This window comes from Trematomus bernacchii, unplaced genomic scaffold (assembly GCF_902827165.1).
Source record: "Trematomus bernacchii unplaced genomic scaffold, fTreBer1.1, whole genome shotgun sequence".
NCBI classification, from domain to species: Eukaryota; Metazoa; Chordata; class Actinopteri; order Perciformes; family Nototheniidae; genus Trematomus; species Trematomus bernacchii.
The window spans coordinates 59730-82837 of NW_022988146.1; the positions used below are offsets into that span (position 1 = coordinate 59730).

Consider the following 23108-nt stretch of genomic DNA (forward strand, 5'->3'; position numbering starts at 1 on the left):
CCAATCCAGTCTCACGGCATTTCGTGTTATTGTCACGAAATTAATTTAATCTATTGATTCGTGTTCACCAACACGATTTTCGCATTTTTTTCGTGTCACACAGAACGATTTTAAAAGCAATGTATTTCTATTGATAGTATGTTTCGTGCCTGCACCACGTCTTTTTGTCCAGTCGGGTCTTGGAATACCAGAAGCTGTGTGGTTCATAAAAGCATTTCCTTACTCAATAACGGGCCGTCTCCACGGCAGCGTTAAAAAATCTTGAAACGCTTCTGCCCATTCACTTTGAATGGGGTGACGTCACTTTTTTTCGCTTTCGCCGAAATGCATTGTGGGCAGGCGAGCGGAGATTCTCAGGATTTTCAAGATCCAAAGTTGAACAATGTTCAACTTTTGAAGCTGAGGAGGAAGCGTCAGCTAATCAAATCCCGTGTACGCAAATCTGACAGTTCAAGCTCTAGCCAATCAAACGGCGTGTATGCTGAGAGAGACATACCGCAGATCATTTCCTCATATTCCAAAAAATGGAGGAGAAATTAGCGGTAGCGAATCAATCACCCGGTGCTTTATGACCAGACCTACCGGGATATAAACCGGAGGAGCCAGGCATGGAGGGAGGTGGCAGAGACAGTGGTATGTTTTCGCCTGTTTTGGGGAGTTTATATCCAGTTTACTTCGGGCTTTTTGGCTTCGTATGTCGCGGGCGGGAGATTCATGTGATTGGTTGATCGCAAAAAAATCCCCAAGCTTCAGATACGCCCACCTCCAAGATTTTTTTAACGCTGCCGTGGAGACGGCCCGTAAGGCTGTTAAAGGCAATGTGAGCGTCCATTCCCATTGGATAACGGAGAATTGTACACCGCAATGCACGCTGGGATTTGGTGTTTATGCGATGTGAACTCCAAAAACATTTAAAAAAAATTAAATAATACATTATTCCGAGTGTGCTTGCTTTTCTCTTTGAAAGTCATCACATAACGGCATTGTAATACACGTTTCGGCTGCATTAAATATTACATATCTGCCGTAGTTAACTATTTATAGAGCCCTGATGAGAAGACTTCTAGACAAACAGGAACTGCCGCCAAAACTGAAAACTTGACGTGGATCTTAAATATATAAGCAATTAAACAACATCTTACATTTCTTTTCACACAATATGTCTCCTTGCAGTATCAACACTAATTCGGCTGACTTTTATATTTGATCCAATTGGTAGATAGACTGTATTTACGCCATAACGGTGCACAGCTGATAGAAAGGGACACCTACTGGTTAAAGCACGTTATTGCATTTTAATATTTGTATTATTAGATATTAATAGGAGGATGTGCAAAACAGACAAACTAATAAGGCTTTATTTAAACATTAAAGAATACTTTAGGTTAAGGTCTTCTTTTGAATAAGAAAAAAGCTTTGGGGGTATAGAAGATGAATATGGAGGGATGAAACCCTCTTTGATGGTCACACATGCAGAGCACACAGCACACACAGTGCAATTTGTATCTACAGATAAATATTAAGCCTGACAAAGTACTTAACGTCTAATATATTGCTTGTCCTGCAATGTTAACTATGTTTAAGCACTTATTTGAACTGATATTATACATATGTATTATACTCTTATAAGATGTATGTAGATAGTATAAGAAATGTGCAGAATATGACAATGTAATGGTGGAGGTACACACATATTGATAGATGTCTTGTAATGCACTGTTGAGGAACCTGCGACCCAAGGTTTTCATTCATTGCATAACTACACCGTAGTTGTGTATATGATATGTCAATAAACCTTAGAAAATCTTGAAATTTTGAAAGGGATGTGCAAAATAGTAATTATATACAGTCTTTAATTAACTATTAGTAGAGAATAACGACGAGTAAAGAATATACTTTATAGGGATCCTATTAATATCTAATAATAAAAATATTAAAATTCATTAACATGCTTTAACCAGTAGGTGTCCCTTTCTATCAGCTGTGCACCGTTATGGCGTAAATACAGCCTATCTACCAATTGGATCAAATATAAAAGTCAGCCGAATTAGTGTTGATACTGCAAGGAGACGTATTGTGTGAAAAGAAATGTAAGATGTTGTTTAATTGCTTATATATTTATGATCCACGTCAAGTTTTCAGTTTTGGCGGCAGTTCCTGTTTGTCTAGAAGTCTTCTCATCAGGGCTCTATAAATAGAGTTAACTACGGCAGATATGTAATATTTAATGCAGCCGAAACGTGTATTACAATGCCCTTATGTGATGACTTTCAAAGAGAAAAGCAAGCACTCTCGGAATAATGTATTATTTAATTTTTATGTTTTCGGATTTCACATCGCATAAACACCAAATCCCAGCGTGCATTGCGGCTAAACCATCCAATCATCGAGCTGAGGATCTTGCCTAGTCTGTTTCCGGTTTCGTTTATGAAGGATGTATTTTGTTATACACACATTCCTTCACATTTACATTTTAATTTACATTAAAGTATTTCGTGAGGCCTTCTAACATGTTTTTAAATATAACTACGGTTGTAGTTGAAGAGTTTGTAAATTAACATGAACCGAAGCTGTTACCTGTTGCAATATACAGTCTATGGTTGCTACAGAGGATTGTGGGTAATGTAATGTCTTCGGCCATCCAAAACTCATAGAAAACGACTTGTTTCTCAGAATTGAAGGGGAAAACGTGACAAAAGCATTGTACACACACTAAAACCTATCAATGTCGTTTAATTAACAAGGATAATCTGGTGTTTTTGAGTTGATGAGTTAGTGGAGATATCACTGTCAAATCAATCGACAGTAAGGGGAATACTTACTTCCGGGTGTACAATTCTCCGTTATCCAATGGGAATGGACGCTCACATTGCCTTTAACAGCCGCCGACACAAACGAATGCCGTGCTTCCCTGAGCGTCAAATCCCGCCGCAGATGGGAATACATTGCAATCAGTTGAAAGCTATTTGCGTCCGTTTATGAAGCTGAAGGAGCCTAGGAGCGTCCCAACTGCACGCCTCGGGACGTTGACCAAGCGTCGCTCCTGGACGTTTATGGAGTGAGAGTGTGTTGCTGAAACACATTAATAAACAATGAACCACGGCACTCTGGAGAAAAGTACAAGGGTTGAGAAGTAGTTATTTAATTTAATCTGGCTTTGTATGATTACCCGACGGTCGATGATCGTGTTGCTTGGGTAATCAGTTCAGTGGGTGTGTATCGCCTACGTCTGTTTCCGGTGACTTTATTTTGAAATTCAGTTCCTGACCGACGGCAAAAAGCCCGATATTATAGAATTAAACAAATAAATAAAAACAAGGATAATTGTGTGTTATTGTTGAGTAAATAACAGTGTGTTATTTAGAAAAGAATAACAAATTAGAAGGAAAAAAGATTTAAAAAATACAGATTTCAGTATTCTGAGGCTCTGAGCCCCATTTATTTTCCTCACGGACGGCAAAAAAAGTCCAAAATTATACGATTTAAAATAAAAACAATAATCGTGGCTTGATATTGAGTAAGAAAATGTTTTTAGGAACCACACAGCTTCCGGTCTTCCAAGACCCGACCGGACAAAAAGACGTGTTGCAGGCACAAAACATACTACCAATAGAAATACATTGCTTTTAAAATCGTTGTGTGACACGGAAAAAAAGGGGAACATCGTGTTGGTGAACACGTTTCAATAGATTAAATGTTGTGACTATAACACGAAATGCCGTGAGCCTGGGTTGTGCTCACACAGACTGCTAACATGCTGATGTAATGATGCAAGTACCTTTACCATGTTCAACATTTGAGTTTTGCTTGTTAGCAAATGTTTAATTTGCTTATAAGCACTAAACACAAAGAGAAGAAGCTGATTGGAATGTCAGTAACCATGGTATTAGATTGCCTTAGAAACACCTAAATGATTAAAATTCCTCTTGAGTAAAACATGTCAACCACATAGTGCCAGACAAAAAGTCAGTGTATCTGAATGAGTGAACATTTTGACCTACTTGTCGAGAATCAACAAAGTCATTAGCATAGTCATTAGCATATACATGCTCTGGACTACATGATTTTATAATTATTCAGCCATCCGTGCAACTCCTGAGAGAACAACACTACTGCTGCTAGCATCACTAGCAAGGTAATTCAAGCACTGTTAAAATACCCATAGTGCTTTTACAGCTTAATACAATTTTTTTAAGTCATTCTTCAAAACTCGACTTCACAGCATTCTCTTATTTAATAATTGTCTTCATCTTCTTGCTGAAGTTTTATATCTGTAGCAATCTCTGATATTTGTCCTTGTTGCTAGACTGTTAGAGAGAAAAAAAAGCGATAGCATTTGTATCCTTCAGAGGGCTCTTTTCCTCTTTGAAATTTGCCAGCCATATGTCTTATTAATACACTTAAGCAGAGTTAGTGAACAGTTGGCCAGACAGAGCTGATGGAGAGAAGGGAGGGAGTCTCAGCAGCTTTTTCTTATGTTGGAGTTGTTGACTGAGCAGATTCTCTAATAGGTTGAGCAAACCTGAAAAATCAAAAGAAAGAAATATTAAATGTGACAATTGTGTTCCAGAAAAATGTTTAAAGTTTATTGCTTTTATTAAGGGCCGTTTTACAATTTTCCTTTATGGAGGACACACCATTTAGAACTATGTAGCTGGAGAAAATTGGTCTCATATCTCTTGTTGGCTGTCACAGGTTTCTCTCTGCCCTGTTTCTTTGTGCGGTGCCAGTTTCCAGATATCGATTCTGTGATTGTTCATTACATCAGATGCTCTCCTTCCACGTGGCTGTGTAATTGATTTCCTGTCTGACAGGAAGCTTGTCTCTCAGCCTCTTTACTGTCCCTGCATCCTCTTAATATGCTCATCTGTCATTAGATCCTTGGAGTAAATTCACTGGTTGCCTCTTTCCGTAAGTCTTACGTAACACAAAAACGGTGTCTCCATGTAAACAGTAAAGACATACCTTGATACTGGGCCTTGTACCCTAACTACATTTTAGTGCTGCTTTACATGTATGTTCAAATTGAAGCTGCAATGTCCAATATTTCTATATCTTCGTTTGACAGTCAAACATGCTCTCTATTGGTCTGACAAAGATAAGACTCTGGAGGCAACAACCAATATGTGCAAATAAAAACCATTAACGGAGTTAGAATTGATAGCCCATGTCTACAACGGGATGTATAACAGGAATATGTAGTTAGAGATAAAATAAAAAAATTAAATCGTCAAAATACCAAAGCAAATGGGTTTCGAGATTACATTTCGGCCACAACAAGCTTCACCTCTTTTACTCTCCTTACGGACTGTTTACCTTTATGAAACAAATGCCCACTCAAATGTAATTGGTCAATATCACTGGCAATACAAGCGGAAACCAGAACACATCTAATGCCAAAACAACACAACACAGGTCAAATCAAATCAAAGGACTGCAGGCTGCACGACGCAGCAGCTCTGGGGAGATTTAGGCATAAGCCATGTGCCAATTCCAGCACCATTACAAAATATATTTCCTCTTTACAACCATGACAAAAGTTAGCTAATTTTCAAATCTCTGAGACCACCAGATCACTGGAGATATATTTATCTTTGCATAAAACAGGCACATTTTCTGGATGTTCTTCGTACATTTTAAACTAAGTAATTTGAGTTGTCATTAGTTATATTTCATTCATCGTCGTACAGTAATGCATACATTTTACCAGAACTATGTGTCACACTTTGCACAGTTTTATTGTATTCTCTTGACCTACAGCAATATTTTTAGTTTAGTAAATGTATCTGTGTCATTCTGACAGCTTGATGAGACAACCAGAAAATGGTTGGTGTGAAAGGTGTTGTTTGATCTGAAAATCTTTCATTTTATGCAGAAATGAAGAATAACACGTCATGTACCATTAGATTTAAACTTATGTTTTTGCCATAGCTTGGGACAGCTAACAGACAGCAACGATTGTAAATATGGAAATATACATTTAGTTGTGAAAATAAGCACAAATGCTTTGAAAATCAATTATAACTTATTAAAAATGATTCCTCACAGCCAGAAGAAGAAAAAGCATTTGGTTTCATTGACAATAAATCGATCAAAAGTAGAGAATAAGGAGAGTAAAAAGGTTGCGTTGGGTGGGGATCTGTCAAAATGTGCATCTGAATCTGTGTGTATGTTCAATCTGTACTGCCTTCGACTCAGGGCCAAATTCACCATATACATTGGGGGGGACACATCCCCTAGCTAGTGTCAGCTATGTGGAAAATGACGGTGTCGTTTTGGATGTAATCCAATACATATTTATTCATGTGGATTATTTCTATTTTATTTTGTCATTTGTAGAGTGTGGAAAGATTTTAAACTGTGATGTGCGACACCTATGGAATACCAAAGGTGCCAGAATTAATTAAATAAATACAATTATTATGAAATAGTATTTCAACAAAACAAAAGGGCAATAAAGTGTTCCTGTTTCTACTGAAATTGCGTGGCACAGACCTTTCTATGGATTGAAATGCTTTAACATGATTATGGTTATATTTGTACTTTATTCATCCCTAATCTCTGCCATTACAAACAACAAAACAAGAAAAGCTAAACTAGATAAAATAGGGTGATGTAATACAATGCACAATTAGACATTATGGTAAAACATTTTAACCAGTTAAGCCCCAAGCCTGTTTTTCAGGTCTCAGGCTCGAAAATGACATTCCCAGAACAATTGACTATATCTTCACTTCTAAAATGGGTAAATGAATAATCTTTTTTCTCAAAGCAATGATAAACCTGTGAGTTGGATGTAGAAAAAGTCAGAATCAATATAGATGTTTTTAAAGTAAATTGAGATTGAACATAGTAAAAAAGTGTAAATTATAGTGTCCGTCCAAAAAAGAAACATTACTTATAGTGAAAACCACCCTTGAATGATGGGATAGTAGACTAAAAGCTTTAGGAATCCAAACTATAACATATAATAAGTACCGTCTATCAAGATTGATGCAAAACAAGTATTTCCAAGGCACACCTTTATATGATCATTATAGTTATACAAAATATGAGAATAACAGGTATGAAATAATTCCAACTCATACTACAGTTTAAAAGGGGAGTGATTTGTAAAATATGCATAAAGAAAAAGTAAATCTGTTCAGTTCTGTTTCATATGGTGTTGAGAGATGTATCCATAGATTTAGTCCCTAATGTTGCTCTCAAAGTGCACCAGATTGATGCATTTAACTTCAACATTTAAAAAAAATCTTCCCGGGGGAGCATGCCCCCGGACCCCCGTAGAGGAGGTTAGGTCCACCACCTGCCCACACCTTCGTCAAATTGTCCCACCCACATTGAGGGTGCTTCCTACGCCCATGCCTGAGACACAGTTTCGTGAATATTGTTGTTTTTTGCCCCCACGGGCAGGGGCATGGGGTTTAACAGGTTTCAAAGTATCCCATGTGTTAGTGAATTTTTATATATTTTCCTTTAGAATGGCAGGAAATTTGTATTCAAATTTTGATTGAATTTTTGGTCCCCCTCAATGTTGACTCCATGAATACGGCCTTGCTTCGACTACTGAAAAGAACTAAAGATAGTAATAATCAAAGATATGTGAATGGATTCTCATAACCCTACAGTGCATTAACTGGAGCAGGAGGAAGAACAAACTAAGAAAGAAGAAGCTGAAAAGAAAAGGTTACTATGGTGCGACTGAGGTGTATTTAGGTGTGTGAATGGAGAACAAAGGAGGACATTATGTGTAATTTAAAGCAGTGGCGCAGGGAGGGGGAAGCAAAAATTCAAATTCTATGAAATAAAAGATAACAATTTAAGGGTCATATTTAAACTGTCTTGCAGTCTATATTGCTGCGAAGAAGAAGATGGGAGCACACAGAGAAAAACATAGAAAATGTGTCATTTTGAGATGTTGTTCTCATAAGACGGTGGGAAATAATGTCAAATGAAAAGAAAAAAAAGCAATGAGGCGAAGGTGAGCCAGAATCACACTCAATAGGGCTTAGCTTGGTTGTTATAGCAACCCTGTCTGGGCAGAAGTGGAAAAAAAGAGAGATAGAAAAAAAAAAAGGTCTATTTTGTTCTCCTCGACAAACTGCTGTTGAAGCAGACTGTTTTCTACCCTGTCTAAAGAAAAAGCCCTCTTGTTGTGAAAGGAAAAGCTGTTTTTTGGCAGGGTTCCTTCAGGAGAGAGAGGACGCAGAAAACAGGTCTGTCAATAACTTCTCACCCACTGACACGCTGCTGCCTGGCCACAGTGGGTCGGGGGATGTGAAGAGGCTTAAAGGTGGACCCTCCACTGTGGAGAGTGGACTGTGAAGGCCACATGCTGCTCTGTTCAACTCAAAAGAGTGGTGCATTGCGGACGTTTATGATACTAATATATGAGACTATCCAGCAGTAAGAATCTCCACATATTCACAAGACTTTTATAACAGTTGAAGCTTTAATGCAAGGTTGCATGACTTTGCGTCATCACTGCAAAGCTAAACGCGGCTAATGTTCGGCGTGATGACGTTTAGTACTCTCATTAAGATCCAGATATTCACCAGTTGGGTATTTACTGACGTTTTTTTGTTGTAGGTCAAAACTTAAATATCTCTTCAGCTTGTGTTAACCACAGACCTTATTTCAGGCATCAAACCAAAAACTTTTTTTTTGACTTCGAGACGAAAGTAAGTGAGGATGGGAATGAAGCTTATTGCAAAAAAAACTAAAACGTAACTCAATATTTCACAACATCTTTCATACTCATAGAACATTACATAACATCACATTATATCTCTGGCATGGTTTTATGACCTATTGCTGATGTTTTTCCTTCCATATGTCAGACGCCTGTTGATTGGACGGGTTGAAGGCCACACAGTAGACTGTCATGCAGGCTGAGATCTGTGTGATTAACTCTGGACTATCAGATATACATGCGATTGTAACAAGTAACCTATATCCCCTGTCATAACATCGGACGATAGAACGGCTTCTTTAGGAAATAATGTAGAGAATTTGGGACTATGACTGGATTTTGTTGAACAACCCAGTCGTACAATGACAATTATGGATTGTTGTATCCTTACAGTCAACTTACCAGTCACATGGATCAAATTATGATCCATGTTCCTGAACATCTGTCCAAAGACTGTGCTCAGTGAACTTCTTAGCAATCCATTAACCTTTAGATATTTCTTGCGAGAGATTTTGGCCTGATGGTGGTACTTCTGAAAAGGTCAGTGCTCGCAAATAGCTTTAGCTATCGTTTTATAGAATAAAGGATTTTGAAAGAGTTTCTCATACTCGTATATAGCAACAAGTCAAGTTTGTCAAGTGGAACATTTTATTTGACAAAATGTCACAATGGTTTCCCCTAATTTCATTCCAATCTGACAGTAATTGTTGAGACATCTCTCTACAGAAGTGTTCCACAGAACAAATGAATGTAAAACCTGCACACACCACTTTGTACGTACACTAGGGCTGTGCAATTATGGCAACAATCATAATCACGATTATTTTGGTCAATAATTGATATCACGATTATTAAAAACGATTATCCATTTACTTTGAAAACATCCATTTATTGAAAAAATAAACAGTATGTTTTTAACAGTTGATTACCCTGAACTTTAAGTATAATTCAACTGAAAAACCAATAAAAAAAATAAATAATGAAAAAATATAATAAAAAATAACAATAGTTTTATTTCGATTACGTTGTTTTCGTAATCGTTGCAAGCCAAAATCGAGATTAAAATACGATTAATTGCACAGCCCTAACGTACACTAACATAAATACTAAACATGTTCATGTCTCTTAGTAAGGAAAATACAATAATTTCTCCATGCATAGATTCAAAGTCAGGCACCAGACGAAGCATTAAATCAGAAGAGGACAGCATACGTATCGTTCCACCAGCAGCAGTGGTGTCATGAAGCCAAATATAGCGGTGTAATGCAATGGTAATTGATTTCACAAGCGGCTGTCTTACATAAGCATGCCAGAGTGAAAGTGGATGGCGAGAACAGGGATCAAACGAGGAATGCCAGAAATGGGAGGATAGGATGACAAGAAATAATAAGAATGATAGTGACAGAGAGGGTTAGAACAGAGACAGATGCTGCAGTGGAGAGAAGAAAGAGAGTTGAGATGCTGAGAGAAGGAGAGGCGTAGGTAGAAGAGTTTGGAAAAAACATCAAAAGAAGCAGAGACAGAGAGACGAGCAGAGATTTAACAGATGAAAATGAAAAGACAAGAGCCGCAGACCCGGTGGAAATAATCCATTCTCTTACACTGACTTGCTTTAAATGAGTCATACTCATTTGTAAAGCCAGAAATGTTTCAAATCCTAACTAAACTAGTCTAACTAATAATGGTATGCTAACAATGTATCAGTCTCTCTACAGTAAGCCTTTAGAATCCTTCAGCTCATTGTTTTAAATTCACAAATTGTAATTTCAGCCACTGATGAATACTGTGAATCTCTGATAAAAGTACTTTAAAGGTCCCCTATTATGCTGTTTTTCATCCATATATTATAGGTCTCAGATAATATTAAAAACATGTCTCTGAAGTGTTTGGCTCGAAACACCAAACAGATGATTGCAGCATCCCATAATCCCCTCTGTTTCAGCCCTGTTCCAAAAGTGCTGATTCTCTGCCTGTTACTTTAGATGAAAATAAGGAGCCACTCCCCACGCCCCTCTGAGAGATATTTGGTTAAAAAGAACACAATAGCCGCGTTCACACCGCAGTACTTTTCCCACTTTAGTTCCGATATAGTTCCGAAATGTCGCGTTTACACCCTTTTGCTAGAGAGCAGGTACTTTCGTGGGAGAAAAAGGTTCCTATGTCTGATTGGCTGGGCTTTTGTGAAGCCGCCATTTTATTATCCTCGCATTAGCATTATTAGCATTAACATTAGCCCAGCGCACAAACGCAGAGAGACTAATGGCGCATTTCCACTACAGCGCGGAGCTCGCTTTAAGCGTGCCGTGCCGTGCCCGGCCCGTTTTTGGTTGTGTTTCCACTTAGCGTAGTACCGGCTAGCGGGTACTATTTCACAGTTTTTCTGGCCCCATAAAATCGAGGTTCTTTCCGGGCCAACAACCAGGCTGAGTCGGGCTGAGTATGCTAAACTAGAGAGAGCATCGCTGGCAAGGGGGCTACAACTACAACAAGATGAACATATTTGACTGTGATTTAATTGTAATACACGTTAATACAATTATTTTACAAGCACCGTAATATAAAAGAAATCAGTTTCTCAGTTTATCTACCTCATATGACCTGGAAACCAAGAAGAAAACAAAAAACAAAAATGTATTTGGTTAATGATCCTACACCATAATGATAAATGACCTTAACTGCTGTAAACACAGTTTGTGATGAGTGGTACCTGACACATGTGCATACATTTTCATTCATCTTGTACAACAGCGAGGAAACTATGCTCATAGGATCGTTCATAGCAATTAATGCACAGAGTATTATAACACCCCCCGCAGTTTCACTCAGCTCTACAAAGCATTTTAGAATCTTACAGTTCATTGTTTTGGTTTAATGACCCACAGCTTTACTGTTTTGGTTCAGCCTCACATCTGCCTTGTTTGTCATTTTCACAACAGACAGCTATTTAAATAAAAACTGTAAACAGCTAGCGATAAGTTACTTAACACGGAGTTTAGCAGCTGGAGAGCCATTTAGCATCCAAAAATCCATCCATGTTTAAATCGAAATCTTAATGTTGGATATTTAAGAAGGCATTGGATGCATTAGCAAAGCTCTCAGTTTGATTTGAGTCTTATCTTCTTTAAAGCTATGTGCACCATTGTGATTTGCAGCTCATTTTAATTTGGCCAACTCTATATCTGCTCACAAAGACGTCATATATTAGTTCTGACAAGAGGAGTTTTACTTTTAATATCTGTACTGTAATGTGCAGTGGCGAGCCGTGAGCTTTATACCTAGGCCCTCTGACCCCCACCCTTCCTTCGAAAAAAAAAAAAAAAAAGAGTTATTACGTCACAGCGTATACTTCAGCGGAATATCAAAACAACGGCCCAGGGTGCAAAACGCATCAATGACAGCGACCCTCTACCACACAAAACAACACCTGTGAACCCAATTTGCGTTCTTTGACATTGAAAATGATATTGCATTGTGTTTGTTACTTTCGTTGCCGTTGTATGTCTTAAGTGTAATTTGGCATGCTTTTATTTTGAAGGCGAGTTCACGCTGTTGACAGGAAGTTGTTGTTGCTATGGAAACAAGAAAAGTTTCACAGCGGGCGGAACTTGTCATAATGTCCGCGATAATAAAACCCACCCATTTAGAGGGAAGATATGATTGGTCAATTGTACTGTCATTTGACATTACTCTCTCGTTCAGTTACTATAGCGGGCCCTCTGTGAATCGCAGAGAGGGCCAGACAGACGAGCTTCTTTCATGTAACCCATAGATGTAACCCCTACATTCAAACAGAGAATGAACAGGCAGATTCGAAGGATTTATTTCTTTGGAAATGTTATTTTAAATACAATTAAATCAAGTTTTTTTTCGGTAAAACTAATGAAAAATATAACAAAAATAATATTAAAAATATATATATTTAAAAAAAATATATTTTTTTTTAATGTTTTTAAATATTTTTTTTTGGAATATCTTAGGCCCTCACAGAGGGCCTAGAGGGCCCTGACGGCTCGCCACTGGTAATGTGGATAATGTCCTTTGGTGGATTTTCTCTTAGTGAGTGGTGGCTTTGACACTCTGGCGTCACACACACAAACACACTTCATCAGTTGCTGGGAGTGATTGTTAGTGGTCTCTGGGCTTTGTCTCTTCAAGGGTGTCAGATAAAAACACAGAATGTGCTGCCAGAGAGAGGAGAGACAACAGAGGGGGCAAATGAGGTGAGACAGATGCGGCTTTCACACCAGCGCTTTTCCCTTTCTAGCTCCTAGCGAGAGCTTTTCTGGTTCAGCTCCGGTTTCCCTTTTCAGCTCCCGCTCTGTTCACACCGCCCAGAGCTGCCGAGAGATTTTCTCCCACAACAACAACGGCCCGGGGACTGCGTCGGGTCGACGATCGTGTTGCTTTTAATCATACGAAGCCAGATTAAATTAAATAACGACTTCTCCAACCTTATACTTTTCTCCAGAGTGCCGTGGTTCATTGTTTATTAATGTGTTTCAGCGGCATTTACCGACCGCTGCTCTTCCACAGGAGTTTATTCTCCCGTTAGCTCACACGGCTCTAAAGTATTCACTGTCTGACTGTCACACAAGCAGCTGATACATATCCCCAGTTCCCCTTCAGTGAATGTGTGTCAGTCTGAATTGACGCTGTTTGGCATCACAACGCTGTTATGAAAGTTTCTCTGGTATAACCAACCCGGTATCACGGCAAGACGTGAACATGTGACGATCTACCATGCTAGGAGACGTGAATATGTCACGGTTTCGTCCCTTCAAACGTGACAGTTACACGGTATTGTTAACATGGCCCAACCAGTGGAGAAATACCCGGAAGTGCCAAGCAAATGGTCTACCGCGCCTATTGGTCGGTTTTTATTGTCAAAATGAGATGTTTTTAATTTATTTTTTAATCTTCACACTTGATTTCGCCGATTTTCTTGTTGCCCTAGCTGGTCGACACCTCTTTTAGCAGAAACAAAGGCTACATTAATGTATTAAATCGATGTTAATCCATGTGTGTGGATCATAGACTGGTGTGGATGTGGAATTAACGGACGTGACGTTGTGCGATTGCGTTGCCAGGCAACGCAATTTACAAACTCTTCAACTACAACCCTAATTTTTTTTAAAAACATTTTAGAAGGCCTCACGAAATACTTTAATGTAAATTATAATGTAAATGTGAAGGGGTGTATGTAATGTGGTGATTGACATTATTCACCCACGGATCTATGGGTTGGGGGTGTTGTTCCGCACGGACATTTTAGTTAACCGGACTTACTGTTGATGTGAAATCCGAAAGAAAATACGTTCTACACCATAACGGTGCACAGCTGATATAAAAGGACTTGTCGTTTTTAAAGATATTTGTGATTTTCTTTGAATATAAGAATGTAAATACTGAGTTGAGAGAATAGTCAGGGGTTTTGGGTGATGGGAGACACATCTATGGATTCAGAATTTCAATAGCTTACTGTTAAATGACGGATATACCTTTCTGTCTGTGATGTTTTACAAATCAGATATTATAAGTAAAACATGTGAAATAATATAGCAATATCCTGTACAATTATGTGAAAACATGAATAAAACTACACATCTTCAGATGTTATACATACACAAGTGTCCTACACTAATAATACAAAGTTATTATGGCTGTGTGTACCTTGTGTGCACCGCCTAGTGGTTAAAGCACGTTATTGAATTAGTTGTGTATATGATATGTCAATGATCCTTAGAAAATCTTGAAATCTTGAAAGGGATAGCAAAATAGCCATTATATACAGTCTTTAATTAACTATTAGTAGAGAATAACGAGTAATGTATATACTTTATAGGGATCTGCAGATAAATGTTTAGTCTTCTCAAGCAGCAACTATCAAATATCTCTCCTGATTGTTGGCACTTGACAATCACCTTTCCCTGAATTTTACTCAGGTGTAACTAAAGCCTGATTTAAGGGTTGTTTATATTTCACATCATTAATCAGAATCTGCAAAGTAACTAAAATAAATGTAGTTGAGTAAAAATACCAGGTTAACCTCTGAATTGTAGTGGAGTAGAATTGCTGTTTTGTTTAGTAATGGATATTGAATATGGAATAAAGGTTTTGACAAGACATGGTGTAACAATAATCAAAAAGGACATTAAAAGAGCTCCAGATGTTAATGATCTAAACAAAACAGCACACCTGAAATGTATATTTAAATACTTTATTAAGGGCAGTGAATTAGTTTTTTCTGTATGTTTTTCAAATCAGTGTTATACAGTAAGTGTCATAGACAGTGTTACATTGCTATTATTATCCTTAAAATATATATAAAACAAAACCATTTATGATCTTTTTTTTTGGGTGGTTTACTAATGACAGTTAATTCTGTTACTGCTATTGATGGTTTCATTTTTGTGAAAAATAATAAAATTCAATAATGTGCTTTAACCACTAGATGTGCCTTTCTATCAGCTGTGCACCGTTATGGTGTAAATACAGCCTATCTACCAATTGGATCAAATATAAAAGTCAGCCGAATTAGTATTGATACTGCAAGGAGACGTATTGTGTGAAAATAAATGTAAGATGTTGTTTAATTGCTGATATATTTATGATCCACGTCACGTTTTCAGTTTTGGCGGCAGTGCTTCCTGTTTGTCCAGAAGTCTTCTCATCAGGGCTCTATAAATACAGAACTACGGCAGATATGTAATATTTAATGCAGCCGAACCGTGTATTACAATGCCGTTATGTGATGACCTCCAAAGAGAAAAGCAAGCAAACTCGGAATAAAGTATTATTTTATTTTTAAAAAATGTTTTCGGATTTCACATCAACAGGAGTCCGGTTAACTAAAATGTCCGTGCGGAACAATACCCCCAACCCATAGATCCGTGGGTGAATAATGTCAAACACCACATTACACCATAGACTGTATATATAAGCATTACACACACCCCTTCACATTTACATTTTAATTTACATTAAAGTATTTCGTGAGGCCTTCTAAAATGTTTTTAAATATAATTAGGGTTGTAGTTGAAGAGTTTGTAAATTGCGTTGCCTGGCAACGCAATCGCACAACGTCACGTCCGTTAATTCCACATCCACACCAGTCTATGATCCACACACATGGATTAACATCGATTTAATACATTAATGTAGCCTTTGTTTCTGCTAAAAGAGGTGTCGACCAGCTAGGGCAACAAGAAAATCGGCGAAATCAAGTGTGAAGATTAAAAAATAAATTAAAAACATCTCATTTTGACAATAAAAACCGACCAATAGGCGCGGTAGACCATTTGCTTGGCACTTCCGGGTATTTCTCCACTGGTTGGGCCATGTTAACAATACCGTGTAACTGTCACGTTTGAAGGGACGAAACCGTGACATATTCACGTCTCCCAGCATGGTAGATCGTCACATGTTCACGTCTTGCCGTGATACCGGGTTGGGTATAACATGGGTGATGTTAGCATAGCAACCGAAGCTAAACTGACTACTTGCTAAGCCGTTTTCTCCAGGCACATTTTACCGGCGTATTTTTCATTATGATTCTACTTGTGATAGTCGGACATGACAACCTGTACAGCCCATGTATTGATTCCATCCGATAGCTGCTATAATAACAAACAAAACGTCTGCCTGCTCTCCACAATGATCAATAACAGCGAACGGATGGTCAAAGTAAGGTTTCCTGCACGCCTTGACGTAAGCGACGCCGCGTCATAGCTCCAAAGCTCTTGCCTCTGGACCGACAACCTTTTGGAGCTGGAAGTGAACCGCATTCCGGAGCTATGACGCGCCGCCGCTGCGGTGTGAACAGGAAAAAACTGCGCTTTTCAGGCTCTAGCTCCCAGCAGGAGCTGGAAAAGCGCCGGTGTGAAAGGGGCAAGAGAGGAAAGGGAGGAGATACTCTATAGAGCCAGGTGTGTGTGTTGATGCACTGTGGAGGTGTTGCAAGCCCTGACAATATGTGGGTCAGTTAAATTATCACCTCCATCCATCTCAAACTTTACATTAATTAGGAAATTAATGTTAAAGGGGACCTATCATGCAAAATGCCCTTTTTAATGTCTTTTATACATAAATATGTGTCCCCGGTGTGTCAGGGAACTCACGCACTGCCAGAAAATAAAACCCTCTGAAGAGAAAAACGGGGGTACAACGGAGCTGATCCAGATTTGCGTCCGATATGACGTAATATCGGCAATGCGGACCCACGGCACTATGAGAAAGTTGCTATCAGAAACAATGCCCGACTGTTTTGGACGTAATATGGTCTTTGTTTACATTAGCAAGCGTCGCTAACACTCAGAGCTAACTTGTACTGGAGAGAATATGTGTAAAAAAGCCAGATATAAAAAGGAACTCACCTTGAGAAAAACCTGCGAGAGAAAAAAAAAAAGTATAAATATGCCTTATATAGGTATGGTCCTACACTATATTATTCAAATATAGCATGATAGGTCCACTTTAAACAACATCTTCAATTTCTCTTCACACAATACGTCTCCTTGCAGTATCAACACTAATTCGGCTGACTTTTATATTTGATCCAATTGGTAGATAGGTAGCAGTGCACAGCTGATAGACAGGGACTTGTAGTTTTTAAAGATATTACTGATTTTCTTTGAATATAAGAATGTAAATACTGAGTTGAGAGAATAGTCAGGGGTTTTGGGTGATGGGAGACACATCTATGGATTCAGAATTCCAATAGCTTACCATTAAATGACAGATATACCTTTCTGTCTGTGATGTTTTACAAATCAGATATTAATGTGTAGAAGTAAAACATGTCAAATAATATAGCAATATCCTGTAAAATTATGTGAAAACATGAATAAAACTATACATCTTCAGATGTTATACATACATAAGTGTCCTACACTAATAATAAAAAGTATAATTTGTTGTGTTAACACTTTAAACTTGACAGTTTTTTAACCCGCACCGCCTAGTGGTTAAAGCACGTTATTGAATTATTTTTTGTTGAATATGTTATATTTGATGAAAAAAATATTAAGAGTACATACATAGGGGGAAGTAGAAGGTCAATGATAGAAATATAGAATATAAAAAAGTCAAGAAGATACTGTAAGTGATCTCTACAATAAAACAGTTTAGTGCAGGATGTACAAAGATATTAATAGGAGGATGTACAAAACAGAAAAACTAATTAACCTTTATTTGAACATTAAAGAATACTTTAGGTTAAGGTCTTCTTTTAAATAAGAAAAAAGCTTTGGGGGTATCTACAGATAAATATTAAGCCTGACAAAGTACTTAACGTCTAATATATTGCTTTCCTGCAATGTTAACTATGTTGAAGCACTTACTGTATTTTAACTGATATTATACATATTTATTATACTCTTATAAGATGTATGTAGATAGTATAAGAAATGTGCAGAATATGACAATGTAATGATGGAGGTATACACACATATTGATAGATGTCTTGTAATGCACTGTTGAGGAACCTGTGACCCAAGTTTTTCATTCATTGCATAACTACACCATAGTTGTGTATATGATATGTCAATAAGCCTTTGAAAATCTTGAAATCTTGAAAGGGATGTGCAAAATAGCCATTATATACAGTCTTTAATTAACTATTAATAGAGAATAACGAGTAATGAATATACTTCATAGGGATCTGCAGATAAATGTTTAGTCTTCTCAAGCAGCAACTATCAAATATCTCTCCTGATTGTTGGCACTTGACAATCACCTTCCCTGCATTTTATTCAGGTGTAACTAAAGTCTGATTTAAGGGTTGTTTATATTTCACATCATTAATCACAATCTGCAAAGTAACTAAAATGAATGTAGTGGAGTACAAATACCAGTTTAACCTCTGAATTGTAGTGGAGTAGAATTACAAAGTAACAATGAACTGTCATGTGGGTATATTAATGCTGCCCATTATGGACACAAGCAATTTTCACCCATGTATTAATTATATGTTTTAAATTTGCACCAATGTGTTTCTTATCCCCTAAACCTCCAGGGGTGTACACAGTTTAATACCGGCGACTTCTAATTGTGGGAAAAACGGAAACGTCTTTTAAAACTGCAATTCCCAGTAGAGACGTGCCCAGTGCTTGAATTGGAATAAAAAAGGTGCCAGTACTCTAAATCAGCAACTGTTTCAAGTCAATTTTATTTATACAGCCCAAAAACAAGAATTTGGCTCAAAGGTCTTTACAATCTGTACAGTATACGACTCCCTCTATCCTTATCCTCATATCTATGATTCAAAACTTTAACAGACAAGGAAAAGTTTTTTTTTTAAAACAGAATATTTACTGTAACGTTCAGAAATTGCATGTTTTTCCACGACTAATCAGGGAGGTGTCTGGGGCTCTCATAGAGAACATGACGTAGCCTATACATGTGCCTGCATCAGGTCATATAGTATATCCTGTAATACTGGTGGGTTTGTCTCTTTACTGTATATTTTAGAAAGGCTCACTGTACTCAAAAAAAGTATGAAAGGCAGCGGATATGGCTAAAGCCTGACTCCTACTGGCGGCTGGTTAAATGACTCCTCGTCCCTGAGTACACTCATGCATCTTTCAGCAGGTAAGGAGAGAGGGAATCAATGAAGCTGTCAGGGAGGACACATGCGTCATGAGGTGCCGGTACGCAGTAAGAAGTAACGGTATATTCAGATGGGTAAAAATCAGAAGTCCCGGTACTGCGTACCGATGAGTACCGGCCCAATTCAAGCACTGGACGTGCCATAGAACATGTTGCAAAACACAATAGCCAGCATGTGTATGAAATTCCATTTCATAGAGCTGTTTGACGCTCGGCGTAACCTTGGCACACTGCCACTCCAACATCCAATCACAGAGCTTGAAGATTAATCACAGGGTTTGTCAAGCAAAGGGACTGTAGTCCCAAACGATAGCTGAGGATTATGGGTAGTGTAGTGTCTTCGGCCATAAACTCCGAAAAACTATTTGTTTCTCTGAATCGAAGGGGGAAAACACAAAAGCATTGCACACAATTTAAACCAATCAATGTTGTGTAACAAGGATAAACTGATGTTTTTAGTTGATGAGTACTGCAGATTACTATGCAAACTTCGAGACCGGAAATACTGTTTTCACCCCAAGCTGTTGCCTGGCAACGCAATTCTGTTGATAGTTATTTAATATCGCATTAACACCATATCCCAACGTGCATTGCGGCTAAAACATCCAATCACCGAGCTTCAACCATAGCTGAGGATCTTGGGTAATCAGTTCAGTGGGTGTGTATCGCCCATAGATATATATAAACACGTGTTTATATATATCTATGGTATCGCCTACGTCTGTTTCCGGTGACTTTATTTTTAAATTCAGTTCCTGACGGACGGCAAAAAAGCCCGATATTATAGAATTAAACAAATAAATAAAAACAAGGATAATTGTGTGTTATTGTTGAGTAAATAAGAGTGTGTTATTTAGAAAAGAATAACAAATTAGAAGGAAAAAAAGATTGAAAAAATACAGATTTCAGTATTCTGAGGCTCTGAGCCCCATTTATTTTCCTCACGGACATTATATGATTTAAAATAAAAACAATAATCGTGGCTTGATATTGAGTAAGAAAATGTTTTTATGAACCACACAGCTTCTGGTCTTCCAAGACCCGACCGGACAAAGAGACGTGGTGCAGGCACGAAACACACTACCAATAGAAATACATTGCTTTTAAAATCGTTCTGTGTGACACGAAAAAAATGCGAAAATCGTGTTGGTGAACACGAATCAATAGATTAAATGTCGTGACTATAACACGAAATGCCGTGAGACTGGGTTGTACATTCTGATATGTTCTGTGGCTTTGGATGTTTTTGTCCTCTTTCACGATACATCTTCCAATAAATCCGGGTAGGTTGCAGGGAAATATAAATGCCATCTCGATTCCATCTTTGTTTTCAATCAGTTCCTCATCTATCAGCTGCTCAGATTGTTTCAGTTCAGAACAACATCAAATCTGAGTCCTTCCATTATTTCACAATGTGGATTTGTGGAATTGTTCCATAATGAACTGGTTCATTCCATTCAATTGGAGCTGAACGGCCGTCGTCATGTAACACTCTGGTAGCAATGCAAAGTCATTTTGTTTTGTGTGTGTGTGTGTGTGTGTGTGTGTGTGTGTGTGTGTGTGTGTGTGTGTGTGTGTGTGTGTGTGTGTGTGTTGATTGTAGGTTGCTGTCCAGAATGGCGGGGTTGAAGGAGCAGCAGTTCACGGAGGAGAAGCCCCTGCTGCCGGAGCAGCGAGGGGCCGACTCAGACATGGTCAGTGCATCTGCTTTATTTATGTGTGTCCCCCGTCGTTAACCCTCCCTGAATAGTGTGTTCAGGAGGAATGACGTTTGGTTTATTGAGACAGATATCTTTGTGCATACTTGCTATATGGCTTATAATAAGACTATATGCTTGTTTACAAGCAGAAAAATATATTAATTCATTCAACCATGACGCTGTGACTATGAACAGATAAAAGCTCATTTAAGATAATTGGAGAACAAACAGAGAAGCGAAACAGAACAGAGAGCAGGCATTGTGTGGTTTCATAAAGGCCACTTGTTCCAGTCCACTTATCCATTACCTGAGCAACAGGTCGTGTCTCTATCAGGAGCCCTTGAATGTTTGAGAGCCACTTGTTGCAGAAAATATATAAATGGTGGAGAGAACTTCACATAAAAGCAACAAAAGGAGTAGGATTAGTGCTTGAAATGACTTATTTCCTCCTAAACTTTCAAATCAATATCTATGTGAGGTGAGTTGCTTAAAACTCTTAAATGAAAATGTAAATTGGGAAGTTCAGAGGGGGATTGTTAAATAAGAAAATAATGGATTATTTACTCAACATCAGCATTGCCGAATTCAGACGGAAGATGGAAGCATGGCAAAGCAGTGATTATGTTTTTTAAATTATGTGAATATTCCAAGAAGTCAGTTTGGTAAGAGAGATGGCAGAAACACAGAGACAGAGAGAAAAGAGGTGAGAGTAGATAGAGCAAAAAGCTTTGTCTTTATCAGATCTTGGAAAGGACAGAGCCATTAAAACAATTATGGCTCCCATCAAGGAACCATATTTCTCATAGAATACTGGTCTCTTGCGTGTTAGTCCTTTGTTTTTTTTCAAACCCATCAACTCTGACATCTTTACGGAGTTTTTCACTCTTTATATGTCCCCTGACTTCTGCCTTTTCTCTTGCCATAACTGCTACAGTTGCTAGGTCAGTGTTGTCTTGTCTTATTTCTTCTTTTAAGAGGACATATTCTGCTTATTTTCAGGTTCATATTTGTATTGTGTGCCTTTACTGTGACATGTTTAGATACTTTAATGTTCAAAAAGTACTATTTTTCTCATAATGTCTGTGCTGCAGCAGCTATGTTATGAAATGTAATGGACAGTCTATAAGTACAACAGTTTTAACATAATAGCGCTAGCTAGCGACTTAGCCGACGCTAGCACTGTGTCGCAACTCAACTTCTACAACAGGTCCACACTTAAACCCCCATTAGTCGCTACATTTCTGTTTCAAACATAACAAAGCCACAAGGAACAAAGTCTACTCATAGGTTGTGACTGAATCACCAGATTGGCCAAACAAAGGAGGAACTGCCCGTCTTTCATCATGAACTGTGTAGTACTGAGGAAACAGAAAACAAAGGAGTCCAATGCAGGGGGTTCATGTGGGAGAGGATCTCCCTCTGAAGGGAACTTTGAGATTTTAGCCTTTGCAGACCATTATCACATGTGTCAAACTCATGGCCCGGGGGCCAAATCAGGCCCTTGGTAGATTTAATTTCGGCCCGCAGGATAATTTCGAATTACTATTAGATCTGAGCCTGAGCCCAAACATTGAGGAACTTGCACCCAAGATGAGATGCCAAGTATCTGGCTTGAACTAGCATCACAGAGCAGCAAGCTGAGTTTCAATGGATGTTTCCTTCTAGACTTTTTTTCTTGTGACAACAGGGCATGTTTGTTTTTCTCTTTGAGGGAAATAGTTTTTTGGAAGCTGTTGTTGGCCTGTGGACAAATGTAATCATAAGAAATGACTCCGGAAAAGCTGCAGATAGAGCCATAAGAAATGAATGCAACTGATTATTTAATGTTGTTTTTATAGGCAATAATTTAAGCTTTGTTAGTTCCAGGTTTAATATGTGCAATAAGTTCATTTCAATAAGTTCTGCAAGAAACATTGCACCAGTCCAGCCCTCGACTAGTACCCATTTTTTTATTTTGGCCCACTGTGTATTTGTGTACACCCCTGCTCTTCAGTACATGCATAAAGAGCTATACACTGTATAACACATTACTAAAGAGAAAAAAGGGACTGCCTCCACCCCCAAAAAGGGCATCTTTAAGTTATTAAACATCGGAATGATACATTTACTGG

The 23108-nt window shown here is 38.1% G+C and overlaps 1 protein-coding gene across 6 annotated transcripts in view; it reads left to right on the plus strand.

The window, feature by feature from the left end:
• The window catches only part of ndrg4 (NDRG family member 4), a 95064-nt gene that overhangs the window by 12991 nt on the left and 58965 nt on the right, over positions 1–23108 (plus strand). For all 6 annotated transcript variants that reach the window (XM_034122182.1, XM_034122183.1, XM_034122185.1 and 3 more), the window contains one exon: positions 20901–20991. In XM_034122182.1, the coding sequence (XP_033978073.1) occupies positions 20914–20991 (78 nt within the window). In that variant the 5' untranslated portion in view covers positions 20901–20913. The remainder of the gene's footprint in view (positions 1–20900; positions 20992–23108) is intronic.